Source organism: Odocoileus virginianus, chromosome 19 (genome assembly GCF_023699985.2).
Source record: "Odocoileus virginianus isolate 20LAN1187 ecotype Illinois chromosome 19, Ovbor_1.2, whole genome shotgun sequence".
Lineage (NCBI taxonomy): Eukaryota > Metazoa > Chordata > Mammalia > Artiodactyla > Cervidae > Odocoileus > Odocoileus virginianus.
This window is the reverse complement of record NC_069692.1, coordinates 49040572-49053701: the sequence shown is the minus strand read 5'-3', so window position 1 is coordinate 49053701 and position 13130 is coordinate 49040572. Positions and strand designations below refer to the sequence as shown.

Sequence of the window (13130 nt, the reverse complement as noted above, 5' to 3'; positions counted from 1 at the left end):
TGGACACTTTGTGAAATAACCCCAACTCAGTGATTGCTTTCCTCCTCACTTCAACTACCTGACCTAGAATACATCACGCAAAGCTGGCTGATGGGAAGAGAACCTGAAAAATATATAACGCCTTGAGAATTCTTTTCTGACATTAGCTCTGTTTTGATTCCAGCAAGGTAACAGAGCCATTTGTCTTTCCAACTGCAGTAAGCTCCATTCCTCACAAGGCCTATTATTTTCTCACAAGTTACACCACCCTGATTCCATCATCCATCATTACATCTTCCTGTCCTTAACGTTTAATGGCACAAGCAAAGGATTCGTGTTAGAAGAGATGTCACAGGCCGTTCATAAGAAATACCTGTCATAAATGTTGACCAATGTTAATCTTTTCCAGTATACTTAAGGTGTTACCTATATCAGTGAGTACAGAGAGCAAATGTTTCTTAAAATATTTCTTTTTTTAAATTGTAGTGGGTATACAATGTTGGGTTAGTTTCTGGTGTACAGCAAAGTGATTCATTTTTATAATTTTCGTATTCTTTTCCATTATGGTTTATCACAGGATATATCAAATATAGTCCCCTGTGCTATGCAGTAGGACCTGTTATTTATCTATTTTGTTTGTAATAGTTTACATCTTCTAATCCCAAACTCCCAATCCAGCCCTCTCCCCGTCTGTCAACCACAAGTCTGTTCTCTGTGAGTCTGTTTCTGTTTGGTGGATAAGTCTATTCGTGTCATTTTTTAGAGTCCACCTATAAGGGATGACATCTGGTATTTGTCCTTCTCTGTCTGACTTCACTCAGTATGACACTCTCTAGGTTCGTCCATGTAGCTGCAAATGGCATTATTTCACCCCTTTCAATGGCTGAATAATATTCTGTTGTATGTGTACCACATCTTTTTTATCCATTCACCTGTCAGTGGACACTTGGGTTGCCATTCCCTTCTCCAGAAGATCTTCCTGACCCAGGGATCAACCTTGGGTCTCCCACATTGCAGGCAGATTCTTTACCATTTGAGCCAGCAAGGAAGCCCAGTGGACACTTAGCCAGGCCTTGGCTATTGTGAAAAATGCTGCTGTGAACATTGGGGTGCATGGATCTTTTTGAATTATATTTTTCTCCAGAAGTATGCCCAGGAGTGGGGTTGCTGGATCACACAGTAACTCTATTTTTAGTTCTTTAAGGAACCTCCATATTGTTCTCCATAATGCTTGCCTCTTAAAATGTTTCTTCACTTTTCAAAGCTTTTGTTCCCTTTTTAAAATAATAATCTTTGTATAATAGTGACTTTTCTTTGCTCAATCACGGTCTTGTGGCATCTTGCCTTGTGAGAACTTTGCTTCTCTAACACTTTCTCTCCTCCTAGAAGCTTTTGAAGTGTAGGTGAAATATGTAGTCTCTTTTCTTAGATAGCTGAATCTATCTTAGCCTGAACTACTTGAATTAAAATCATGCTAATCTTTGCATTTTCTTATACCCCTCTCCCCAAAATGTAATCCTTGAAAAACTCAGAAAGTGCTCCCCTTCTTTCTTCCTGAAAGTTTTAGGGAGATACTGGTTTCTTTACTTCCTTTGTATCTGCCTGCAGCTCAGCATAGTGCTTCATAAATATTTCCATGTCAGCTGAAAACCACATGTACTTAAATGTCTTAAACCTGACATTATATAGCAGATATCTTTTTGTGGCCTGAAGGTTCATGGGCAGCCCATTTTTATCCAACTAATTCAAAAAGAAGCAATAGGAAAAAAGAAAACTGCTTTTCCTTTATTTTTTAAGTTAATAACACATGAACGGCACACATTTATTTCTATAACACGTTGATCAAAGGCTTCTAAGAAGTGTCAACAATAAAGTGGAGCTCTTCAGCTCTTCCCTTGAGGAGTTTTATGGGTACAATTCCTTTCAATAAAGAATATGCTGATGACTGACTGTCTAGTAATATGTTACATGTTCCCAGTTAGGACCTTTCTTTGGATTCAGGTAGGATTTAACCTAGAAATATATTTGAGAACCTGATAAGTTAATGTCCATGTAATTCTCTATTAATAAGAATACTTGACTTAAACAGACTCTTCCTTTTTCTTACCTGTAAGATTTCAAGAATTCTTAGGCATGTTATTTACATATACATTGTTTTGATAAATGTTTATATATGCCTTTGATTTGTTTCTAATACAGGGACCCCCTGGAGTACAAGGAATGCCACAGACTCTTGATGGATATTATCACAAGGTATGGTTCCTTTCACTCACATCTTGAATACAGAGATTTTATGTGATGTGATATTTGAAAAATAATTGCTAACTGCTCAGACCTTGAAGCGTAATCACATGTGCTTAACATCTTTCTATAATTAAAATATATTTCCAAAAAGCTATTTTGCTCAGCATCTTTTTACAAAACCAGGATTTTTAAAAAATTCATTTCAAAGTTTACAAAACTTCATGTAAAAAACTTAATGCAAAACCATGTTTCACCAGTGATAGCATCATATGTTTAGTTTCCCTGAGGGCAGAAAGAGGTTATTTACTTTCTTAGAACTCTGGGTAGTGCAACAGGTGATAGATTTCTTACCAAACTACCAGGTGCTACACTAAAATCTCAAACAAAGGTTGATACACTCTAGGTCAAGACTGAAATCTCCCACCTTTTAGGAAGGAGCCACTTTAACTTCCCCAAGGTTTTAAATTACAGTTGGTTTGGATGGAATATGATCTGGAAGGGCCCGAGAGCTTTGCCCCCAGTTCTGCCAGGAAGCACAGCAGATGGAGAAGAATGGGTGTGAGCAGCCGAGTGGGACTCAGACACCCAAGTGAGACCATCGAGAGACTCATCGTCCGTCACGTTTGGGATCTGATCACTTTGTGTGGGGCATTCCAGCCGCTGACTCAGATCCCTTTTAGCATCACACTGTATCATTGATAAGCTGCAGATGTGGAGCCACTCCCCTTTATGTCTCTGCTGTGTTCCTGGTCTCCCTTCCTGTTGACTGCTCTTGCTCCTTTGTTTAAAATCCCAAAGAAACACGATGCCCATACCAGCAGGGCCCTCAAAAGTGGCAGGTGATCAGAAAAACGTTTGTTAAATGACACGCTAATTAATTCCAAGCCCCAATTCTTCTTTCATCAGATTAAGTTCACCATGAAGACATGGATTGTTTGTGGCTGATAAATTAAAAATCAAAAGCTTGGAAAGTCTCTTCCACTTCCTGAATAATCCTGTCTTAAATTTTCTCCTTTACTTGGATTTTCCAGGGAAAATGGAAAGGAATGTTCATTATTCTAATGTATATTAGGAAGAATGTTTGAGGTATATTTTATGATTCTTTAGTAAACATTTTCTGAATAGGTCTATCTATACTAGCTTTTCAAAACCATAAGCCTTGGCCTCCATGAAAACAAGTGAGAGAAGCATATCTAAAATTAATCAATTAGGATATGGTGTGTTTCTGTAATGACATCTATTGGTACAAAACAGGGTTTAGTGTAAATACTTCAAAACAATGAGAATGAGTTGCTCTGATGTCACAGTGTCAGCTAAAAACTTGAAGACTACAATATATTACTACCACCCTTAGTATAAAATTTACCAAGTTGCTTCTTAGCTACTTGAATACTTGCTGTGAGTTGCACAGCTTTTAATGCTCATATCTGTACACAAGTCTCTTAACACCACTTCTATACATAGTTTATCTTGCCAATGAGTCAGTTTTCCCTTAAATGAAGATATATAGTGCATTTATATTTTAGAGTTTAAAGTTGAGAACATAAATTTTTTAACTTTAAGATTTTGTTTCCGCCAAAATAGGGCTGACCAGGGCAGGTGAGTGGAGAATCTTTCTGACAGCAAACCAGTTCTTTGAATTTAGCTGTTGCCTCACTTAAAAGAGGGCTTTCCTGGTGGCCCTGCAGTAAAAAATCTGCCTGCAACACAGGAGACACAGTTCGATCCCTGGGTCAGGAAGATCCCTTGGAGAAGGAAATAGCAGCCCACTCCAGCATTCTTGCCTGGAGAATCCGTGGATAAGGGACCCTAGAGAGCTACAACGGGGTCGCAAAACAGTGGACATGACTTAGAAACTAAACAACAGCAACACCTAAGAGAACTCTGGCTGTTGTTACTACCCTTAGAAGACTGGGGCTCAAAGTATTTAGTGTACCTGTGCTCAGAAGATGACCTCAGAATCAGAGCATGGCTGTGTAAACAGGGGAGAGCTTAGCTTCTCTTCCCCAGATGAAACATCGTTACCATGTAACATCAGAAGTCTTTTGACCCACCTGGAAATTAATGGAAGGGAACTTTCCAAAAGCTCCACTGTTTCCTTCTGAGAGTAGTTAGGGCCTTCCACTGAGATCAGGCTGTTCTCTGAGGTCAGCCTACAGGATGGATGGAGGAGCCCACCTTCCCCAAACCTACACCTATCCTGACTCCCTTTCTGGGTTGTAACCACCGTCTCCTCACCCTCAGTTCCACAAAATAAAGGGGCAAACACGCCACGGCGAGTGATTTGTGATTTGCACTTGGTGTGTCCACACCCACCCCATGCCACCCCTATCTACTGGGGATGCTGAAGTTGTTTCAATTTGCAATTCATCACATGCCTGATGGCTTGGCTCTCCAAATAAGCCCAGAGAGAAACTGGGCGCTGAGTGAAACTTTCCTGGAGATTAAGTAATGAACCTTCTATTGAAACACATAAAGTGACATTCCAAGGTTAAAATAATCTTCCTGGCCAAATTGGCATTGATTAACATAACATCTGCATTTGAGTCCTGGGCCTCGGCACCTCAACTTGCGGTAGCTCCAACCGTCCTGCAGCCAGGATTCTGCTGAAGCAGCCACCCCGAGGGATGGGTGGCAGACCACTGAGACACCTCCCCTCTCTGTTCTCACCTGAAAGAGTTTCTGGCTCATCCCCTTGCACCAGAAATCCTCAACGGCAAAGGAATTGCCTTTGGCCCCTGTACGAGAGTTGATACTTTCCTCTACACTTTCCTTATCATCAAAGGAAGAAACTCAGGCCTAAAAAGCCCTCTCCTCTCACAGCACAGATCAAGAATGGAATTAGGGAAGAAAAAAGGAAGCAAGGAACAGAGAGCCCAAGGAGGGAGATGGGGACAACTCCAAAAGTGTGTTTCTATGCATTTTTGCCTGCTCTCTTGAGGATACAATGAGTAAAAGGTAGACTTCCCTCTCCATCAAAAAAATAATTTGCAGAACAGCTGCTCCCATCCTGCAAGACTGTTTGCAAAGAAGCTACAATGCTGAGCATATTCTTCCCCTCAAGGAAAATCTGCTCACAATCCAGTAAACTGATCTGCATTGTCTCCAGCTCTGGGGATTGTAATAAAAATTTGATAGGCTCTGTCAACTGCTAAAGCCGTCGGAACCAGAGCTCCTTACAACAATCTAGATTGGAAAGGGGAAAAAACGTGTTCTCTCTGGAGGCCACGTACCAGCAGATTTTACATTTGATATTGTGTTTTAAAGATCCACATGGAAAATATGTAGTTGGTTATCTTAACATCATCACACTCAGCGCAGTTTGCAGAGAATCAGTCTCATCTGTTGGAGATGGATGCTCTGCCTCCTGGCAACCAATTCCAGCCTTCACTTCTCCAAATCGTTGATCCAAAAAAACCTATTTACCAGCAAAATAATCTATTTTTCCTTTTGAGTATCAAATCACAACTTCATTTTCACATGCACGGAATAGAAAGGACAGAAAACACTTCTCCAAAATCAAATATTCAAGATCTTTCCAAGCAGTGAGTTAAACCCAAAGATGGCACAGAATGTGAAGGCTTCCTAGGAGGCACTACAGGAAACTCTTCTGGGACTAGAAGATTTAGAGATATAATTTCACTCCTAATTTTTTGCCTTCCCCCTCCCAGTGCCATAGGATCCACTAGCTTTGGAAAACATGGAGCTGGGCACAGACATGGGCTTTTGGATTTTTAGCATTATCGTAGAGAATCCTGACACTCACCTGGGTCCCTCCTCCCTTCCATGGGCAGCCACACTCAGACCTGGGGAAATGTGTTCTGTGAGGCCCTGAGTTGCTGGATGTAGAGCCAGCAGCCTTGGCCTTTCTTTTCAAAGAAGCACAGCCCTCTTAGGCCACATGTTAATTTGCTAGAACTGCTCTAACGAAGCGCCACAATCTGAGTGGCTTCACCATCAGAAATGTGTAACCTCAGAGCTCCAGAGGTGTTGGCAGGGCCTCACCATCTCTCAAGCTGCTGGGAGAGGTGCGTTCCAGGCCTTGCTTTCGTGGCTCATTGGCTTGTGACCCCATAACTCTCATCTTGATGTGGTGTTCCCCCATATGTGCATGTCTCTGTGTCCAAAGTTTATTTTTATAAAGACACCATCACATTGAGTTAGGGGTCCACCCTGCTCCAGCATGACCTCACCTGAAGTAATTACTTCTGAAAAAAAAAAACAAAAATTACTTGTAAGTGAGGTCACATGCTGAAGTACTAAGGGTTAGGACTAACATGTGAATTGAGGGGACACAATTCAGTGAATGATAGATAACCAGGTTTTTTTGAACCTTATGTCCCCTCATTCTTGGAATTAAATTCCTAAGGACTAATCTGTGGAGTTGTTAATTACCCCATGTCCTATGAGGGGGTTCAAGCCGTTGGTCTCTTTTATTAGATTGAGCCATAGGAAATTGCTGACATTTGACTCTTGGAAGCCTATAGGGATGGCTGTCTGCTATTCTGCAGCCTGCAGATTTCTGGAAACTTCCATCTTTCCAGAGAATACCCTCCAGAGGGCAGTTGAAATACCTTGAGCCTTCCACCTGCCTGACTATAGATTACGTTAGCCATTTCCCACGAGGAAGCAAAGGACATGTCCTCACATCCAAGAATGCTCTTACAAAATTAAAAAAAAAAATTGGCATATAGGTGATTAATGGATTTCCCTGATAGCTCAGTTGGTAAAGAATCCTCCTGCAATGCAGGATTCCCTAGTTTGATTCCTGGGTTGTAAAGATCCACTGGAGAAGGGATAGACTGCCCACTCCCGTATTCTTGGGCTTCCCTGGTGGCTTAGCTGATAAAGAATCCACCTGCAATGCAGGAGACCTGGGTGTGATCCCTGGGTTGGGAAGATCCCCTGGAGAAGGGAAAGGCTACCCACTCCAGTATTCTGGCCTGGAGAATTCCACAGACTTTATAGTCAATGGGGTCACATTCAGACACGACTGAGTGATTTTCACTTTCATAGGTGATTAACAATATTATACTGATTTTAGGTATAGTATATAGCACAGTGATTCTATATGTTTATAGATTATATTCATTTAAACTTATTGTAAAGTATTAGCTACCTTCCCTGTGCTGTACAATATATCTTTGTTGCTTGTTTATTTTATACATAATAGCTTGTACTTAATACCATACCTCTATCTTGCCCCTTCTTCCCTCTTCCCAGTGGTAACCACTAGTTTGTCCCCTATATCTGCAAGTTTGTTTCTCTTTTTTATATATACATCTACTTGCCTCATTTTTTAGATTCCACGTATAAGTGATGACGTACAGTATTTGTTTTTCTCTGTGCAACTTATTTCACTAAGCCTAATGCCTTCTAAGTTCATCCATTTTGCTGCAAATGTCAGAATTTCATAGATTTTTATGATGAAGGAGTATTCCATTATATATTCTTCACTTCTTCTTTATCCATTCATCTGTTGATGGACACTTAAGTTGCCTCCACATCCTGGCTATTGTAAAGAATGCTGGTATGAACATTGGGGTGCATGTACCTTTTCAAAATCAGTGTGTTTTATTTGAATATATACCAGGAAGTAGAATTTCTGGATCAATGATAGTTCCATTTTTAGCTTTTTGAAGAAACTCCATACTGTTTTCCAGTTACTGCACCAATTTACATCCCACTGGCAGTGTACAAGTGTTTTATTTTCTCTACATCTTTGCCAGTATTATTTATTTTTAGAATTTTGGAATTAGCCATCCTGGTGAGTATAAGGTGATATCTTATTAGGATTTTGATTTCCATTTCTCTGATGATTACAGTCTTGAGAATTTTTTCATGTGACTGTAGGTTCTCTGAAGGTCTGTCTTTGGAAAAATGTCTATTCATTTCTTCTGCCCATTTTTGATCAGGTTTTTTTTTTTATATTGAGTTATATGAGCAGTTTATGTATGTTGGATATTAACACCTTTATCATTCATATTATTTGCAAATATCTTCTCCCATTCAGTAGGTTGCTTTTTGTTTTGTTGATGGTTTCCTTTGCTGTGCAAAAAATTTTTAGTTTAATTAGGTCCCATTTGTTTATTTTTGTTTTTGTTTCCTTTGCTTTCAGAGACAGATCCCAAAAATTATTCTTAGGATTTTTGTTAAAGAGTATTCTGCCCATGTTTTCCTCTAGAAGTTTTAACGTTTTCAGTCTTATATTTAGTTTTTAATCCATTTTGAGTTTATTTTTGTAAATGGTGTTGGAGAATGTTCTCAGTTCAGTTCAGTCACTCAGTCATGTCCAACTCTTTGCAACCCCATGGACTGCAGCATTCCAGGCTTCCTTGTCCATCACCAATAAGTCAGTTCTTCACATCAGGTGACCAATGTATTGTAGCTTCAGCTTTAGCATCAGTCCTTCCAATAAATATTCAGGATTGATTTCCTTGAGGATGGACTGGTTGGATCTCCTTGCACTCCAAGGGACTCTCAAGACTCTTCTCCAACACCACAGTTCAAAAGCACCAGTTCTTCAGCACATAGCTTTGACTAGACAGACATTTATCGGCAAAGTAATGTCCCTACTTTTTAATATGATGTCTAGGTTGGTCATAGCTTTTCTTCCAAAGAGCAAGTGTCTTTTAATTTCATGACTGCAGTCACCATCTGCAGTGATTTTGGAGCCTCCCAAAATAAAGTCTGTCACTGTTTCCATTCTTTTGCCATCTATTTGCCATGAAGTCATGGGACCAGATGCCATGATCTTAGTTTTCTGAATGTTGAGTTTTAAGCCAACTTTTTCACTCTTTCTTTCACTTTCATCAAGAGGCTCTTTAGTTCCTCTAGATTTCTGCCTTAAGGGTGGTGTCATCTGCATATCTGAGGTTATTGATATTTCTCCCAGCAACCTTGATTCCAGCTTGTGTTTCATTCAGCTTGACATTTCACATGATGTACTCTGCATATAAGTTAAATAAGCAGGGTGACAATATACAGCCTTGATGTTCTCCTTTCTGAATTTGGAACCAGTCCATTGTTCCATGTCTGGTTCTTTTACATGTGGCTGTTCAGTTTTCCCAGCGCTTTTACTGAAGAGACTGTCTTTTCTCCATTGTATATTTTGCCTCCTTTGTCATAGATTAATTGACCATAGGTATGTGGATTCATTTCCGGGCTCTCTATTCTGTTCTGTTGATTTGTGTGTCTGTTTTTGTGCCAGTACCATATTGTTTTGACTTTTTAATATAATCTGAAGCCAGAGAGTGTAATAACTCCAGCTTTATTCTTCTTTCTCAGAATGCCTTTGGTTATTCAGAGTCTTTTACAGCTCCATATAAATTTTAGGATCATCTGTTCTAGTTCTGTGGAAAAAAATGTAATGGATATTTTGATAGCAGTTACATTAAATATGTAGATTACTTTGGGTAGTATAACATTTTAACAATATTAATTCTTCTGATCCATGGATATGGATCTTTACATTTCTTTGTATCATCTTCAATTTCTTTAATTATCCTTTTGGAGTTTTCAGAGCATAAGTCTTTCATTTTCTTAGTTAAAGTTTACTCCTGGGTGTTTTATAATTTTTTTTAATGGAGTTGCTTTCTTACTTTCTCTTTCAGACAGTTCATTATTAGTGTTTAGAAAAGCAACACATTTCTGTATGCTAGTCTCATATCCTGAAACTTGACTGAATTCATTTACTAGTTCTAATAGTTTTTTGGTGGAGACTTTGGGGTTTTCTATATAGAGTATCAAGTCATCTGCAAGAAGTGATAGTTTTACTGCTTTCCTTCCTATCTGGATGCCTTTTATTTCTTTTCCATATCTGATTATTGTGGCTAGGACTTCTAGTACATTAAGTAGAGGTGGCAAGAGTGAGCATGTATGTTTTCTTCCTGATTTTAAAGGAAAGGTTTTCAGCTTTTTACTCTTGAGTAAGATGTTAGATGGGCTTTCCTGGTGACTCAGATGGTAAAGAGTCTGCCTGCAATGCAGGAGACCCAGGTTCGATCCCTGGGTCGGGAAGATCCCCTGGAGAAGGAAATGGCAACCCACTCCAGTACTCTTGTCTGGAAAATTCCATGGACGGAGGAGCCTGGTAGGCTACAGTCCATGGGGTTGCAAAGAGTCGGACATGACTGAGCGACGTCACTAAGTCACTAAGATGATAAGATAAAGGTTTGTCATAAATGTCATTTATTATGTTGAGATATGTTTCCACTACACCAGCTTGGATGAGAATTTTTAATTATGAGTGGATGTTGAATTTTGTCAGATGTTTTTTCTGTGTCTATTGAGATTGTCTGATTATTTTTATCTTTCCTTTGTTAATGTGTTGTTTCATATTGATTGATTTGTGTTTATTGAACCACCCTTGCATTCCTGGAGTAAATCCCACTTTCTCTTGATTTACGATCCCTTTTATATATTGCCAAATTCAGTTTGCTAATTTTTTTAAAGGGTTTTTGCTTCTGTATCCATCGGATATATTTTCTTTTTTCTTTGGTTTTCTTTGGTTTCAGCATCAAAGTAATGGTTCAGTTCAGTCGCTCAGTCGTGTCTGACTCTTTGCAACCCCATGAATCGCAGCATGCCAGGGCTCCCTGTCCATCCCCAACTCCCAGAGTTTACTCAAACTCATGTCCATTGAGTTGGTGATGCCATCCAGCCATCTCATCCTCTGTCGTCCTCTTCTTCTCCTGCTCCCAATCCCTCCCAGCATCAGGGTCTTTTCCAATGAGTCAATTCTTCGCATGAGGTGGCCAAAGTACTGTAGTTTCAGCTTCAGCATCAGTCCTTCCAATGAACACCCAGGACTGATCTCCTTCAGGATGGACTGCAAGAGTCCATGGGACTCTCAAGAGTCTTCAACACCACAGTTCAAAAGCATCAATTCTTGGGCACTCAGCTTTCTTCACATCCCAACTCTCACATCCATACATGACCACTGGAAAAACCATAGCCTTGACTAGATGGACGTTTGTTGGCAAAGTCATATCTCTGCTTTTTAATATGCTATCTAAGTTGGTCATAACTTTCCTTCCAAGGAGTGTCTTTTAATTTCATGGCTGCAGTCACCATCTGCAGTAATTTTGGAGCCCCAAAAAATAAAGTCTGACACTGCTTCCACTGTTTCCCCATCTATTTCCCATGAAGTGATAGGACCAGATGCCATGATCTTAGTTTTCTGAATGTTGAGCTTTAAGCCAACTTTTTCACTCTCCTCTTTCACTTTCATCAAGAGACTCTTTAGTTCCTCTTCACTTTCTGCCATAAGGGTGGTATCATCTGCATATCTGAGGTTACTGATATTTCTCCCGGCAATCTTGATTCCAGCTTGTGCTTCTTCCAGCCCAGCGTTTCTCATGGTGTCCTCTGCATATAAGTTAAATAAGCAGGGTGACGATATACAGCGTTGATGTACTCACTTGCCTATTTTGAACCAGTCTGTTGTTCCATGTCCAGTTCTAACTGTTGCTTCCTGACCTGCATATAGGTTTTTCAAGAGGCAGGTCAGGTGGTCTGGTATTCCCATCAAAATTTAAGAATTTTCCACATTTTGTTGTGATCCACACAGCCAAAGGCTTTGACATAGTCAATAAAGCAGAAATAGATGTTTTTCTGGAACTCTCTTGCTTTTTTGATGATCCAGAGGATGTTGGCAATTTGATCTCTGGTTCTTCTGCCTCTTCTAACACCAGCTTGTACATCTGGAAGTTCACGGTTTGCATATTGCTGAAGCCTGGCTTGGAGAATTTTGAGCATTACTTTGCTAGTGTGTGAGATGAGTGCAATTGTGTGCTAGTTTGACCATTCTTTGGCATTGCCTTTCTTTGGAGTTGGAATGAAAACTGACCTTTTCCAGTCCTGTGGCCACTGCTGAGTTTTCCAAATTTGCTGGCATATTGAGTGCAGCACTTTCACAGCATCATCTTTCAGGATTTGAAATAGCTCAACTGGAATTTCATCACCTCCACTAGCTTTGTTCATAGTGATGCTTCCTAAGGCCCACTTGACTTCACATTCCAGGATGTCTGGCTCTAGGTGAGTGATCACACCATCATGATTATCTGGGTTGTGAAGATCTTTTTTGTACAGTCCTTCTGTGTATTCTTGCCACCTCTTCTTTATATCTTCTGCTTCTGTTAGATCCATACCATTTCTGTCCTTTATCGAACCCATCTCTGCATGAAATGTTCCCTTGGTATCTCTAATTTTCTTGAAGAGATCTCTAGTCTTTCCCATTCTGTTCTTTTCCTCTATTTCTTTGCATTGATCTCTGAGGATGGCTTTCTTATCTCTCCTTGCTATTCTTTGGAACTCTGCATTCAAATGGGAATATGTTTCCTTTTCTCCTTTGCTTTTCACTTCTCTTCTTTTCACAGCTATTTGTAAGGCCTCCTCAGACAAACATTTTGACTTTTTGCATTTCTATTCCATGGGGATGGTCTTGATCCCTGTCTCCTATACCATGTCACAAACCTCCATCCATAGTTCATCAGGCACTCTATTAGATCTAGTCCCTTAAATCTATTTCTCACTTCTACTGTGTAGTCATAAGGGATTTGATTTAGGTCATACCTAAATGGTCTAGTGGTTTTCCCTACTTTCTTCAATTTAAGTCTGAATTTGGCAGTGAGGAGTTCATGATCTGAGCCACAGTCAGCTCCTGGTCTTGTTTTTGCTGACTGTATAGAGCTTCTCCATCTTTGGCTGCAGAGAATATAATCAACCTGATTTTGGTGTTGACCATCTGGTGATGTCCATGTGGAGAGTCTTCTCTTGTGTTGTTGGAGGAGGGTGTTTGCTATGACCAGTGTGTTCTCTTGGCAAAACTCTATTAGCCTTTGCACTGCTTCATTCTGTACTCCAAGGCCAAATTTGCCTGTTACTCCAGGTGTTTCTTGACATCC

General features: G+C 40.0%; 1 protein-coding gene across 1 annotated transcript in view; it reads left to right on the top strand.

Moving 5' to 3' along the window:
* Positions 1-13130, top strand: part of COL19A1 (collagen type XIX alpha 1 chain) — a 424857-nt gene that overhangs the window by 310169 nt on the left and 101558 nt on the right. The window contains exon 16 of the mRNA XM_070450224.1: positions 2179-2232. Within this exon, the coding sequence (XP_070306325.1) occupies positions 2179-2232 (54 nt within the window). The remainder of the gene's footprint in view (positions 1-2178; positions 2233-13130) is intronic.